Raw genomic sequence first — 14,693 nt, forward strand, 5'->3', positions numbered from 1 at the left:
GTAGAGGTTGTCCAATCACATCAATACACAGGGTACCCCCACAGTGTCAGTGATGAAGGCATGTATTCTTGCATGCAAATGATCATTAACGTGCTGAATGGCAGCCTGGAATAGATTGCCCAAGCATCCTGTGCTTTTTGTTATTTGACAATGGTTCTTATAGGCCATGGGGAACAAGCAAGTTCTCATTTCATTATGTCCCACAGATGTTTAGTTGATACCTTGAAGAACACATTGTGTTGCAGCAGCCCTACGTGGACACACACTGTCTTACTGAAAAAGCACATCTCCTTCCTGACACAGAAAAGGCGTGGGGATAACACCCTGTGCAGTGTAGTGGGCACTGGTTACTTTACTGTGCAGAAACACCAAATGTGACTGTGTACTGTAACTAATAGCTGCGAAGCCTGGGATGAGGCCTGTGTGTTGTGGTTGAATGCACTGTGGAATCTCCAGCTCATTAAGTCCGCGCCATAAACATATACATCAATCACTTGTATACAGACAGAAACCACTCTCATCACTGAAGACAACAGAGTGCCATTCCACTCTCTAATCAACTCTTTCACAACACCATGGTGTCCATGTTCGGTGGTGTTGTGGTGTCAGTGGTACCCCATCCGTCATCTGAATCCTGCTGCTAGCAAATGGTTCCCAATGGTCCCTGGTGACACATTAGTTGCAAAATGTCCCCCGATTTCTTCCCCAGACAATATTTGGTAGGCCACCACCGCTTGCACACTGTGTCAATTTCGACTTGTGTCTGTGCTATGAGGAAATCAGTCTACAGGTGTGAAAATGATCCACTGACCACTGTTGACAGCAATGACTAGCCACTGGTACACTGTGCCCAAGATGTCCAGCAATCTGTCGATATGCCCATCCAGCTTCCCACAGGCGCACTGTGCAACCCTGTTCAAATGGCTGAAGCTGTTCAACAGGAGTACGTACTCATTGGTTGGGTATGGTTGGACCCTATAATGAATGTTACAAAAACTGTTCACCTCTAAACCCAGCACAATTACTGCCTGCAGAGTCAAAGACTTAGTGCTGCCTGACCACCGATGATTGTGGCAAATAAATCAGTAACACTACAACCGTGCATGTATTATACTCTCGTGCTACTGGACACAGTCATTGAGGGTGTTGCATTTTTATCCGGCATTGTAGTTACTTATGACTGAAAAACAACAGAGCTCTGTTGACGGTACTTTTCTACTCGTTCAGACAGCTTTACAATAGACACTCTACTTACAATGTGGCTCTCTCTAGACAATTAGTAAAAGGATTATCCGCCTTCTAATTCCTTTATGTCAAAGAACATAACCTTGCTCTGAGCACTACACAAGGAGGCAAAGTCAACATGAAAATTATTTTTTAGTCTTGTATTGTGCTGGTGTAAATCATAATTCAATTGAAATCGATTTTTATTGTTAGCAACAGAAAGTGTGAAGTGTGAATATACTGGGAAATGAATATAAGGATTCCAAAATTGTTAAAACTATCTCTACGAAATGTGCAGCTATTAACCAATGTAATTTTCTAATTACTCACTTTTACTTAATAAATATTTTGTATACTTTTCATACATTGCTCCGGAAGTTAATTCTTAATAAAACAGTGTGTGTAAAAATACAAAATAAAAAATACCTGTAGGCCAACACATTGTAGATCTGCTTCTGACAAAAACTGTTGAACAGAACTAGATTATTTTATTTGTGTTGACTCATTTCACACAGGTGGTGGTTGTACTTAGTTTGTAGCCATGCTACACACTATTGCATTGAGCGATCAATGTGCCTCATCCATATTGGTTGGTGCTCAGCTAATCCCAGGTTCCCAGTAAAGTTCGTTGTAGTCAGATATCCTTACAAAATATTTCTATGCATGAACTAAATTCAGCTTAACAATAATTTTCAGTAACCCATGAAGCAGAGTAACTGGAAGGAGCCTCACGCAGATGGGGATTCTCAGTTAATTTTTGACGTCATCTTAGGCCGAGGGTTATTCGTGGGCTATTGAAAATGACTGCTAGGTCGTAACTGGTTCAGTCATTGAAACTTTTTTTGTGAGTATGTGTCTGGTATAAACCTTACTGTTAAAAAATGCATCTACTTCTGGTTTCTGCCAGTAAATTGGCAAACATGAAAGAGCAGTAGGTTATTTAGCTACTTAGGTATTTGTATATTACAGTGATCATAATTGTGATCATTTTAATTGATTTGACTGTTGGTTCTTAGTGAAATATTGTATTAACCAAACAAAACACTTTTTTAGCTTCTTAGTGTGTAAAAAAGGCTAAAAGAGTGTTTCATTTAGTTAATACAGTAATTGGGACATCTCGCTATGCTGTAGAATGAGTCATAATTTTAAAATTATACTACACTTTCTCAATGAAAATATTATAATGTGCTGACATCTTCATTTACATCTACATCAATGTGAATATCTTTAACATTGTTCTTAAGCAAACTGTTTTGACAGTTTTTTTAAAATCTTTTTAATGGTGATCCGTGTGCAGCAGCATGTGCAGCCATGCCCAGTATTACACATTCAGAAATTCTTCTATAGAGTAGAACTTAAAATCAAGCAAATATGATGTCAGTCTGGGTTTTAAATTAATTTTATTGTGTGTTATGTTCTTCACATCACTGGATCATTTCTTTTTCTAGTATTATATTGATGAATGTTACTTTTGTTGACAACATGTGTTACAAGGGTGTAAATATACTTTGAGGCTGTTGTCAGTTTACCACACTTTAAACAGTTTACTACAAGAGGTTGTGTTGTGCACATCAGAAATTGGTATAAACTTCTTTTGACGAAACTGTTTCTTCCACAATTAAGAGTTAGCCCAGAATATGAAGCCATAATTAAAATAGGAAAAATAAGGTCATGTTTTGAGATTTTCAACACTATAATCCACTACGTCATCTATAATCCAAATGCTGCAGATTTCAAACGTGTAAGATAAATAGATGTGACTTCCAGTTCAGTTTCTTATCAATGTGGCCATCACGAATTTAGTATATTGTGTTTCAATCGTCAATTTCTCTTCATGCTTTATTGGTAAGTACATGGTGAGGCCTTGTAAATTACAAATTTGGATATTGTGTCTTATCTCAGTTCAGGAGAGTCAATTTATAGAAAACCAATAGCACTACTCACCTACCGATGTGCATGTCTCAGTTATAGTTAGCTCACATTATTTTGGTTCAAGTGTAGATGGAGCCTAGTCCACTATGTCATTTGAGAAGCTATTTAATGTGAATTATTTAAGACACTGAGCTGACTAAGTTTAAACACCAGATGCAGTTTAGTGCTCGCTACTAACACAGAACTCTACCTGCAACAGGTGAATTGTAGTAACCACAAAATTTTAAACATTCCGCTGCTTCATGGCATACAGTACAAGTCTTCCACTGAATGTATTGTCACTATTGCAGAACTGATTCAGTCAAACACCCTAATCTTCCAGCCATTCCTCACTATGCCACTTTACCTTTATGGTTTTGACTTCAGTAATAAAAGTTCTCATGAAATCTATGTGAATCCAGTGTTATGTAATGTTGCTTTTTCTTCACATACAAGATATTCCAAGTTTTCCATTGTGGAATAGCGTCATGATCCTCTACATTATTTACGCACTGTCAGAATTCGACAAACTCTGCAATTCTCGATTGATAGAAACTCCTTTTACATAGTACATAGCCGTGTGACCTTAGAATCCCCCTAGTGTGCCAGGGTAAATTTTTCTAAGTGATCTTCCTGTAGAAAATATATGCAGTGAAGTGTAAACATTACAACAGGATCAATAGAACAAGTTTTAGAAAGAAAGGATAATTCCTCTCTTAATTCTCAGATATTATTCTCTTGTAAATAACTTTCATAATTAAGTTAAAGAGGTGTTACTTATAATTTAATTCTTGGATTTTAATATTGTATTTAGCAGGGGTATGTATTTTTTATTCAATAGCATATGGAATGATGAAGTTCACTCAAATGTGTTTGTGGGAATTAGCCATCTTTAATGTTTTCTCTTACTTTATACCAGACATTGTGAACGTTGTAAAAGACTTCTTAAAATAAGCAGCATTTTTACCTTTTAACAGTTTGGTGTCTGCATCCACTGTATCTTTCCTCCTTTTCGGTCAGAAGCTTCCTTTTGTGTAAATGCACTGCTGGCTGTTTGGAAGTTCATACTTCAGCTATTAATCAGATAAATAATTTTCTTCACAGAGATTTTCAAGGTAATAAGCTCAAGAATTTTCCTCAACTCTTTCCTTGAGATGCACTACTGTGTATGTGACTAGAATCAGCAATTAACTTGTATTTCCAGTTGGCCATTTATTGCTTATCAGAGGCAATAATACCTATATTTCAATCTCATTACCTGATTCTGTTAAAGTTTAATATTCTATTGAATTTAACATGTTGGTACTCATTTTTTGTGACCTTTCCTCTTGTAGAGCATAATGTGAAGAAATATTTATGTACTGCAACAGATAAAATTTCTGCGCACTACTAATTATAACACCATTATTTTGTGCTATTTTAGATCACTGGATGAAAAGAATTGGTAATGTGAGTGTGAAATACATCTCACCAGCAGTTTTCTCCAGCAAGGCCCTGAAGCAGGAAAATAGTGACTTTCATATGCAAATTGCACAAAACTGTTGCCCACGGTGTGGAAAAGTTTACGGTAACAAGGGTAACCTTATGCGACACCTCAAGTTTGAGTGTGGTGTGGCACCGATGTTTAGTTGTCCATATTGCCAGACACGATGGAAGCGTAAGGATAATATGGAAGTGCACATTAGGACTTTACACATGAGGGAGAGTATTTAGTTGTTAGAATGTCAGAAAGTATTCTCTGTATCTTCCATAATATTTGTACCTTTGTGAAGACTCATGAGATTTATATTTTCATGAAAGACAGTGGTAATGGAAGATTAATCTAATTGGTTGGTTGGTTGGTTTGTTTGTTTGTTGGATTGTGTTGGTGAATGATTGTGCTTCCAATTGTAAGTTAAGAACTACATGCATGAGTGATGCTTTCATTCAGCAATGTCTTTCAGACAATTGGCAAAGATCTCTCTGTGGTGAAGGATTAGTTACACATTAGTGAGCATAGTGCCAAATTTTTGTCAGGTTCCTGAACATAATAATGGTTACAAAACTATTAAGACAAGTTGGGAATTATATATCTGGATCTCAGTGAACACATAACATAACTGGTTACACATGAAGATTTTGTTTCAGAGCTTAAGTAGAATGTTTTGTCCAAATAAACATCAGTCTTGTTGTGTGTCAAGCTTTTATACGTATGTCTAAGCATTGCACATTATTTACTCTGAATATTGTTAAATCTTTTCATATGATAACAAACTTCATGTGAGATTCAGTTTGTAATAGGTAGTTGCTTTTTTTTAAATAAAATAATTTGTTATTTGATAAACTTCTGTTGTGATATTTATGTATAACTGTAAATATTTGTGTTTGATTAGAAAAGCAGTTGTGTTAAACCAATATTTTTGTATAACTGCAAGTTACGAATTAATTTTAAAATTTGTGCAAACTGTGTAAATAGCAGTCTACTAATGCCTGATTTCTGACATGCTGTCATATGAAGATAAGTCAACTTTTCAGTTACCAGTACATTGGTCTTCTAAATAGTTTCTTTCATTTCCTTGTTATAATACTTGTTACATAATTCATGTACACACACGGTGAATCCTCATGCAAAAGGTTCCGCAACCTGACCAACACGTGAGTTAATGCTGAAGTCTTCTTTGGATATGTGGTCCCATGTTCCAATAAAAAAGGGGATAAGCAGCCAGATTACTTGAACTTCATGACCCAGTAACAGTAGCATGCAGTCACTGTCAGTTTCTGTGAGTTCCCTAATGTGTGGAACTTTATCAGCAGGAACAGGAAGCAATAACAACTTGCACATAGTTATGCTTTAAATGTTCCATTGAGAAAAATTGGCATTAATATGTTTTGGATCACACAGTAAAGCATTTTTGGTTACTAATCACATCACATCTTAGTTGTACTATAGTCTCCAGCTGCCGCCACAATCTGGTGAGAATTTTGCTACGCCACAGGAATTGAGGTGATACTGATGTAACTCAGTCAGCACATAAATGAAGGTTGGAAAGGAGGGAGAGGTCACTCAAACCACAGGTTGAGAGGAACCGGATTTTTGGTGAGTACCTTTTAACCTGATTGGTAAATGATCTGCCCTCCCTTTCCAAGCTTATTTAACCAATCTTAACCAATCCCCTTTTCTCCCTGAGAAAGGAAAACACAAGTACAAAACCTAGGAACAGTCTTTTTCCTATTTTTAAGGTTTTATTTGTAAGTATGTAGAATTTCTGCTATTTTGTCAAAAACTGACATTTTGAGCTTGTGGCTGTGTGCAAATTATAGGGTTAAGCAGTGGCCAGCCATTGTATTGTTATTTTACATGAGTCTTGTAGGTCGGTTTGGTTATTATCTGGATTGTGTCTGGACGAGTTAAGGCCTTCTGATTAGTATGTTCATGTCATCAGCAAATGTAACACAGTGTTGTCCAAAATTAAAGCAACAAACCACTATTTCCCCTTGTTGTGTCTAATTCACGGTATAATCATACAAAGTGTCAACAGATACCTGTACATTCGTGTTCTGCATGGAAGATTGCATTCTAGTCAATGGACGACCATGTCATTTATGACATCAGGGCACCTATCAAATGGAGTAGTGTTTTCCAGGTAGTGCCACGTCCACAATTGCAATGTATACAGTCACAGATAGTGCAGTATGGCACAAAGAAGATGCCTACCAGACTGTCTGTGGTGAAGGGCCATAGGAAGAATGAAAACAGAACAGTCGCTAACTGATGTGGCCTGAAGGCTTAATGTGAACGCTCTGTTGTTTATCAGATGTGGCAACGATTTATAGAGACTCTAACAGTATCACGAAGACAGGGCCAATCACATGTGATGTCAAATAGAGAGGACTGTTATTTGCTCGTAAGGGCACGACAGTACTGCCTTAGTACTACATGGCAGCTGGCATCTGACTTCACAACATTCACTGGATGTGTTTTTTTGAGACAAACGGCGTACAGAAGGCTTCAGCAGAGTAGCCTTTATTGTTGGAGACCTTCTGTATTTATACATCTGATGTATCTTAACAGAAGGGAACGTCTAGAGTGGAGTTGTCAACATGGCACCTGGACGGTGGACAGTTGGCCAATGTTCTTTTTGCAGGTGGGTTGTGATTTGGTCTGGAGAGTGATTCTCAATGCGTTCGCACCTACAGGAAAGGTAGAAAATGATTTCGGAATCCAAACATTGTGGAAAGAGACTGCTATCAAGGAAGTGTGGGCAGGGATTATGTTGACCACTCAAATACCTCTTCATGAAATTGTATGGGTGAATCAGTAAGGTTTAACTAATGGTAGGTATTGCGACGAGATCTTGGGACCTCACATGCAGCTGTTGCTAGGTGATGAGGACCTGGACATTCCATTGATGGACAATAATGCTTGACCTAATAGAGCATGTGTGGTTGATGTTTTCTTGGAAACGGAAGATACTGCATGGATGGCATGGCCTGCTTGCTCTCCTGATTTGAATCCCAAAGAGCATATCGAGGATGCACTAGGACGACGGGTGTATCACATCAGCATCCACCAACCACTCTCCAAGACTTGCCAGAGGTGATTACTTCCCACGCAGAGCACGTTAACAAGTGCATAATGTGCATGCAAATCTGTTAAGTTGGAGAAAACGAAGAACATTTTTGTCTACTGTTACGCAAGTTGCAGTTGTTTACATTCTGTGTTCTTCACATTGTTTTTACTTTAATATCACCTGTTTACACAGTTTTGTGGCAAAATAAACTCAAACTTGCAGAATTTCTGTTTGTTGCTTTAATTTTGGACATCAGTGTAGTTGTTGATCAATCTTTGAAGTTGCTGAAAGGCCATTTCTGTGTATTAGGAACAGGATCACACACAATAATTTACATGGCAGGACTCTACATTTTGTCTCCTCACTCTATGATTGGTAGTCTTGTGGTTTATTGTGTCAATGTGATTCTCTTACAAGAGTAAATCTCTATCCACAAAAGATAGATACCACTAATACCCCATCATCTTAGTTTCCCAAGTGAAATTTTGTGTGCCATGTAATCAGGGACCTTGGCAAGGTCAACAAATACACCAACAGGTTTGATTTTGTTAATTCAGGTATTCCAGAACTTTATGGGATCAGATATGTTTTTCATTGTAGATAATCTTCTGTTGGGAAACACCAATTTACCTTTCTGTGGTTGCATATAGTGCAAGCGTTATCAACAATTCCTTAATGTTCCATTGCCTTTCAGGCTTTTGTCTGAGAAAAATAACTGTATAAGCTCCACTTAAGCTCTCAAAGATACTGACAGTGCTATCATTTGGGGAAGGTTCTAATGTCTTAAAAGTGTAGGATATAACCTGCGAAATTCCAACAACAGGACAGAGGAACTCATTACAAATAATTGCAATTTCGAATGATCCAGAATCACAATGCGGTGGTAGTTTCGGACAGAGGAAGTGGGGGGATGCCTTGTTGCTCAGTTCGTATTTGAGCTAGGAACTTGGGGTAAAAAATTTTTTTGTTTAGCACTGTCTAGTGGCTATTACATTAATACATGTTCTGTAGATCATGAATACGACATTTCGTAATGATGTGGAACATGCCAGTTTAATATATATTTTTATTACATAAAACACACACACACACACACACACACACACACACACACACACACAGAGAGAAAGAGAGAGAGAGAGAGAGAGAGAGAGAGAGAGAGAGAGAGAGAGAGAGAGAGAGAGTTACTACTTCATATCTAAAAATTCATTTATTGAGTAGAAGGAGTAGTCATTCAGAAATTCTTTTAATTTGTTTTTAATTGGCGATTGGCTGTCTGTCAATCTTTCAATGCTATTTAGCATTGTAGCTTTGCACTTCACTATTAATTTGAATTGGGATGGGTTATTAATAACAAATTTCATAAGGGAATATATGTATTGCGAAGGTAGTGTGAGTATCTCGAGTTCCTTAAATAAATAGTCTGGCATCAGCTGTTATTCTGATTAAATGTTTTTATGCAATGAATACTTTAACTATTAATGATGAATTACCCCCAAAATATGCCATATGAAAGCACTGATTGAAAATAGGCAAATTTGTTGATGTGTTTATCACCAAAATTTGTAATTAACCTAATAGCATAAGTAGCTATATGTAGCTGAACCCAACTGCTCAGCAGATCATTAGTGTGTTTCCTCCAGTTCACTCCAGTTCAATTTTTCATCAATGCACACACCCAAAAATGTTGAATATTCTGCTGTAGCAACAGACTTATGTTCAAAGTCTATATTTATCAATGGTGTTATGTACAGAATTCTATATACTGTGTTTTTGCAAAATTTGCTCAGAGTCCATTTGCAGAGCATCACTTAAAATTTTTCTGAAAGACATTATTTACAATTTCATCAGCTAATTCTTGTTTGTTGGGTGTAATAGCTATACTTGAGTTATCAGCAAAAAGAACTAGCTTTGTTTCTTCATGAATACAGAGTGGCAAGTCATTATTAAGAACAATAAGGGGCCCAAGGCTGAACACTGTGGGGTATCATTCTTTATACCTCCACAGTTAGAGGAATCTGCTGATTTTTGCAGACTATCTGTACTGTTAATTTCAACCTTCTGCATTCTTCAGTGAAATATGAACTAAACCATTTGTGCACTGTCCCTCTCATAACACAGTACTTAAGCTTATCTAGAAGAATTTCATGTTTCACACAGTCAAAAGCCTTTAAGAGATCACAGAATATCCCAGTGGGTGATGTTCAGTTATTCAGAGAATATAAAATGTGATCAGTGAAAGCATTTATAGCATTTTCTGTCTTTTTGATTGTGAGTTCTTCAGGCAACTACAGTTTATGTGTTTTATTTATGCTCTAATGACTGGACCATCCTGTAAATGATTTGATGTGAGTGCAGATGTTTTTCTCTGTTTCTGTTGGAAGTTTGTGAACTTGGTTTCCGTGTTTTTTTTGTTTATCAACTGGCCTTCATTTTTTAAGGAATTCCTGATAGTTTCTAATCTTTACTTTGGAATACTATACAGTGATACAATGGCCTTTTAAGAAATAGACAATCCTGTCACAGTATTGTCTCTCATAATGAAATGTATAATCATGCAAAGTAGCTACTGTCTCATCTCTGCGAGGCTTTCGGCATTGTACATTGTCAACAGAGATCAGTCCTGTCAGGTGACAACTTTGCTCATTCCAGTCCTTCAGCAAATTGAAATTAGATATTAATGTAGACTTTGCTGCATCAGTTAGCAAATCAGTACAAATTCTTCTTGCAGCTACAATGCTCTCCTATTTCATGTGACATTGTTCTTAGCTTTTTAGATACTTTAGATTGTCTACCATGCCTCTGTCTTTTTCTAGACTCTGGATATTCCATCACTGACCTCAGTTCTATTTTACACAAAATTCAGTTGTATCCACCACACCACAAAGCACCGAAGCAATTGTAAAGGCTACTCTGTGTTAGCACAAATCACGACAGGAAATTCAGTTCCACCACAGCACAAAGCAAAGAAGCTAATGTCAAATCTGCTCTGTGTTAGCTTTGACAATACACAAGAAAGATCAACAATGATGTTGGTTAACAATGAGACTTCCATAAAAGTAGACAAAAAAAAAAAATACAGCTCAGAAATCCGCACTGTTGGATCTCACCGTTTCTGCCGGTGTATTGGACGGACTTGATCTGATTTCTCAGTATATGCCATATTTTAACCTGGCTACAACCCTGTGACTATACCCATCACATTCATTTAAATTAATGATACCACTAACTCATTTTTGTGTGATTTGGGCTTAACCCCTTCTTTCCGTATAGTCTTCAAATATTTGAAGCTGCTCTTGATACATAACTTTTTCAACAATTTTGGATAAAGCTGTCACAAGTGAGGCTGGGCAGTAGTTGTTAGCAGCATCCCCTTTTTTATGCTGTGGTTTACCAATAGATTATTTCAGCCTATCTGGAAAAATGCTCTGTTTCAGTGAGCTTCTACATATGAGGCCAGGAATCGTATTTATCTGTTGGGAAAAAAGCTTTTAATACTCTGTTGGAAATGCTATCAATTCCATGTGAGCTTTTACTTTCAAGTGAATTTATGATTTTCCTAATTTCAGTAGGAAAGTTGGGTTGAATTTCAGTTTTGTGAAACTGCATAGGTATTTCCTCTTCCATACACAGCCTTGCATTTTATAATGAATAGCTGGATCCTATTTTTTCTACAACACTTAAAAAATGATTATTAAAATATTTTGTACTTCTGACTTTTGTTAACAAACTTTTCGTTGAATTTGATAGAAATACAGTCTTCCTGTGCTGTCGGTTGCCCTGTTACCCGTTTAACAATATTCCAATTTTGTTTTAATTTTATTATCAGAGGTGCTATTCTCAGACATAATGCACATACTTCTGAATATTTTAATAACTTTTCTTGATAGCCACTTGAACTTCTGTCTTACTGTAGCTGTGTTACAGCAAGATTTGAGTGACAAATTGTGTGAATTGATTAATTACTTATGAAACAGATTTTAATTGGCTGACATTAACGCTCAGCTAACTGCACCATTTGCATATGCACCATTCGTATTTAACATGCAAACAATGTTCCTCCATTTAGATTTTACTTGCAAAAACAGCCACCCTTAAATAACTCCGGACTAGAACGAAACTGATGGTTCAAATTTAAACCATCGGTTTATTGGACCCTGGTCTGATATAAGTTTTAACCATCTACATCTACATTTTACATCTTTGCTCTGCAAGCCACCATGAGGTGCATGGAAGAGGATGTGTCCCATTGTGTCAGTTATTACATTTTCTTCCTGTTTCATTCATGTATGGAGTGCAGGAAGGACAATTGTTTGAATGCCTCTATGCATGCAATAATTTCTATTCTTATCTTCATGATCGCTTTGTGAGTGATATGTAGGGGATTGTGATGTATACCTAGAGTCATCATTCAAAGCTGGTTCTTGAAACTTAGTTAATAGAGTTTCTTGGGATAGTTTAGGTCTATCTTCAAGAGTCTTCCAGGCCAGTTCCTTCATTATCTTTCTGACACACTCCCATGGATTAAAGAAAGCTTTGACCATTCGTGCACCCTTCTTTGTATGTGTTCAATATCCCCTGTTAGTCCCACCTGATATGGGTCCCAGACACTTGAGCAGTATTGTAGGATGGTCACACATAGGATTTGTAAGCAATATCCTTTATAGATTGATTGCACTTTCGCAGTATTCTACCAATAAAGCAAAGTCAACCACCTGAGTTACCCACAAAAAAATCTTTCTTTGTTTGTATTATACCTGCCCAAAATAAATTTTTCTGGTAGGTTTTTGAGGCATGCCGCTTCTATACTTTTAACTTGTACAAATTGGTTCAAACTGTGCATGAAGGTAGATACATGGATAAAGTCAGAATGGATTTTTTCATCCAATAAACTTTATCTGTTATCAAGATATGATGGTTTAAAATTGAACTGAATATAGCACATAAAATTTGTTCTGACATGAATGAAAAGTACAGAAAAGACCTAAAGTTAATCAGATAAATAAAAAATGTATTCGTATGGTAAATTTGAAAACTCACTTTCAAAAATCTAGCTTCATTCAGATTTTGCGTGCAAGAAACATGTTTTTTGAGAGTTTTTCTTTTTACACTTCTCTGTTTCAGATTTGTGTAAATGGGTTCAAATTTTTGTAAGGAGGTAGACAAGTACATGTAATTAATTATCATCCTGTTATTTTATGAAAGCTTTATTTGTTGCCAAGATATAGTGGTCAAAAGTTGCATGTGAAGTGCGTGTAAAATCCAGTTTTATGCAGACCAAACTTGCTGAGACAGTTTAAGTGATGCATATGGGGGAGGGGAGATTATTATGGTAATTGTGTGAAGAATTTGCAAAAATCTTGCATGGTTCGGGTTTTATGTACGAAAAATCATGTGTCTGCATATGAAAGTGTTTTGTAGAAGTGCGTTGCATTTGGATATAATTAAGAAAAGAACTGGCTATTACAGTTGTTTACCATTTCATTGTTTATACGTTAAAGATTTCATCAATGGCTACAATCATTGAGGAATCTTTTGGTTTGGACAACAGTGCATGCACCAAACCATAATTATGCCCAGCCATGTACAAAATGATAGTGTTTGATCGAGCATTGAAAGCTTTATCGATGACCGTGCAGAAAATTAAAGTAACCTGTTGCTATAAAATAATTGTTAGGAAAATCTTACCTTATTTCTAACCACCAGAAAATGTTTTACTGTGTTTTCTTCAAAAAGAAAATATATTTTTGGAGAAAGCAAGCGTAAGTTTGTCAATTTTCGTATAGGAAAGAAAAGTTGTTGGTTTTTTTGTCATGCATAATATTGTTTCGCAGTTCTGCTCAGTTCAGCTAGTCATTCGTAACTCGGATTAGTTGTTGCAACCTCTCACAGCAAAATTATTCACATGAGTTTTTCTAGTTGCTGTTTTTTAATTATCAAATTTTTGTTATTCCGTACTTCAAAGAGAGAATGATAAGAGTTTTAAGGTAAGAGATAATAACAAGACTTACACTGTTCCGTAGTTTTTTATTTGTTGTGTGAATTGCATTGTTATCATAAACATTGCACAGTATTTAATATTTTGTTCAGTATAATATTTATATTTGTTGTTACGTTTGCACTGTATTAAGTATTTATGGTTATTTTTCATTTGTTTGTGATAATATCTCATGTGTATACAAATAAAATATGTGTAACTATAAAACAAAAAAATTAAAAGAAACAATAGAAAATCAAACAGTATAAAAAAATGTAAAACAGAGTAATTAAAAAGAAACCATAAAAAATAAATAAAATTAAACGTATAAAACAAAATAATAAAAGCATGAGGGAAAAAAACCCTCCAGCAGGCATGTGACGTTACATGGCAATGAGGCATGTATGCTCTGAGTCTGAGGATGAAGGAGAGGAGCCAGACTATAGTCTGATTCACGAACGATGGCGGTTCATGCAAATCGAGTAATGGACGGGAACTGCATTGTCGCCAGTTCCAAGTGACAATTGTGGTACATGCATACACGTGCTTTGTACTTGAAGAAAGTGTTTATTTGTACCTGAAGAAAGAGTGTATCCTGTAAATTATGTCTCTTGCTTGCTTAAGTAGAAGTTGTCACTTACCTCCACCATCAATGATGACAACTCACAACAGATGAATTAAAAATTCACCAAAAAACTTGTTAAAATCAAGTTTAATGCTGGCATTGGTTACTACATACACAGAAGAGAACCCAGAATTCGTGATATAGGAGTGCAGAACACGCCTAAACTTGACCGCCATCATTTGTGGCTCCAGCTGTAACAATGCCCAACACAAGCGACATTGTTCAAAAAACAATATAAAAACCTATACCTGATCAGTTGTCGCCCAAGTCAACAAAAATCTGTATCACTTCCCAAGCGGTGGCTGCTAAACATCATAATGATGTCATATAACATGTCACATGTCATGCAACATGGCATTTGACATGTTGTGCAGTATAACACAATGTATCATTAAAGTTTAGAATG

General features: G+C 36.4%; 1 protein-coding gene across 2 annotated transcripts in view; it reads left to right on the forward strand.

Annotated features, from left to right (window-relative positions):
- Positions 1 to 5,458, forward strand: part of LOC126355237 (uncharacterized) — a 141,451-nt gene extending 135,993 nt beyond the window's left edge. Inside the window, exons 3-4 of one of the 2 annotated variants that reach the window (XM_050005518.1) lie at positions 4,113 to 4,250; positions 4,559 to 5,416. In XM_050005518.1, coding sequence (XP_049861475.1) covers positions 4,113 to 4,223 — 111 coding nt within the window. In that variant the 3' untranslated portion in view covers positions 4,224 to 4,250; positions 4,559 to 5,416. Of the gene's footprint in view, positions 1 to 4,112; positions 4,251 to 4,558 lie in introns of both variants that reach the window. The other variant, XR_007565492.1, reaches the window with a different exon arrangement.
- Positions 5,459 to 14,693: the final 9,235 nt, after the last annotated feature.

Source organism: Schistocerca gregaria, chromosome 3 (assembly GCF_023897955.1).
Source record: "Schistocerca gregaria isolate iqSchGreg1 chromosome 3, iqSchGreg1.2, whole genome shotgun sequence".
NCBI classification, from domain to species: Eukaryota; Metazoa; Arthropoda; class Insecta; order Orthoptera; family Acrididae; genus Schistocerca; species Schistocerca gregaria.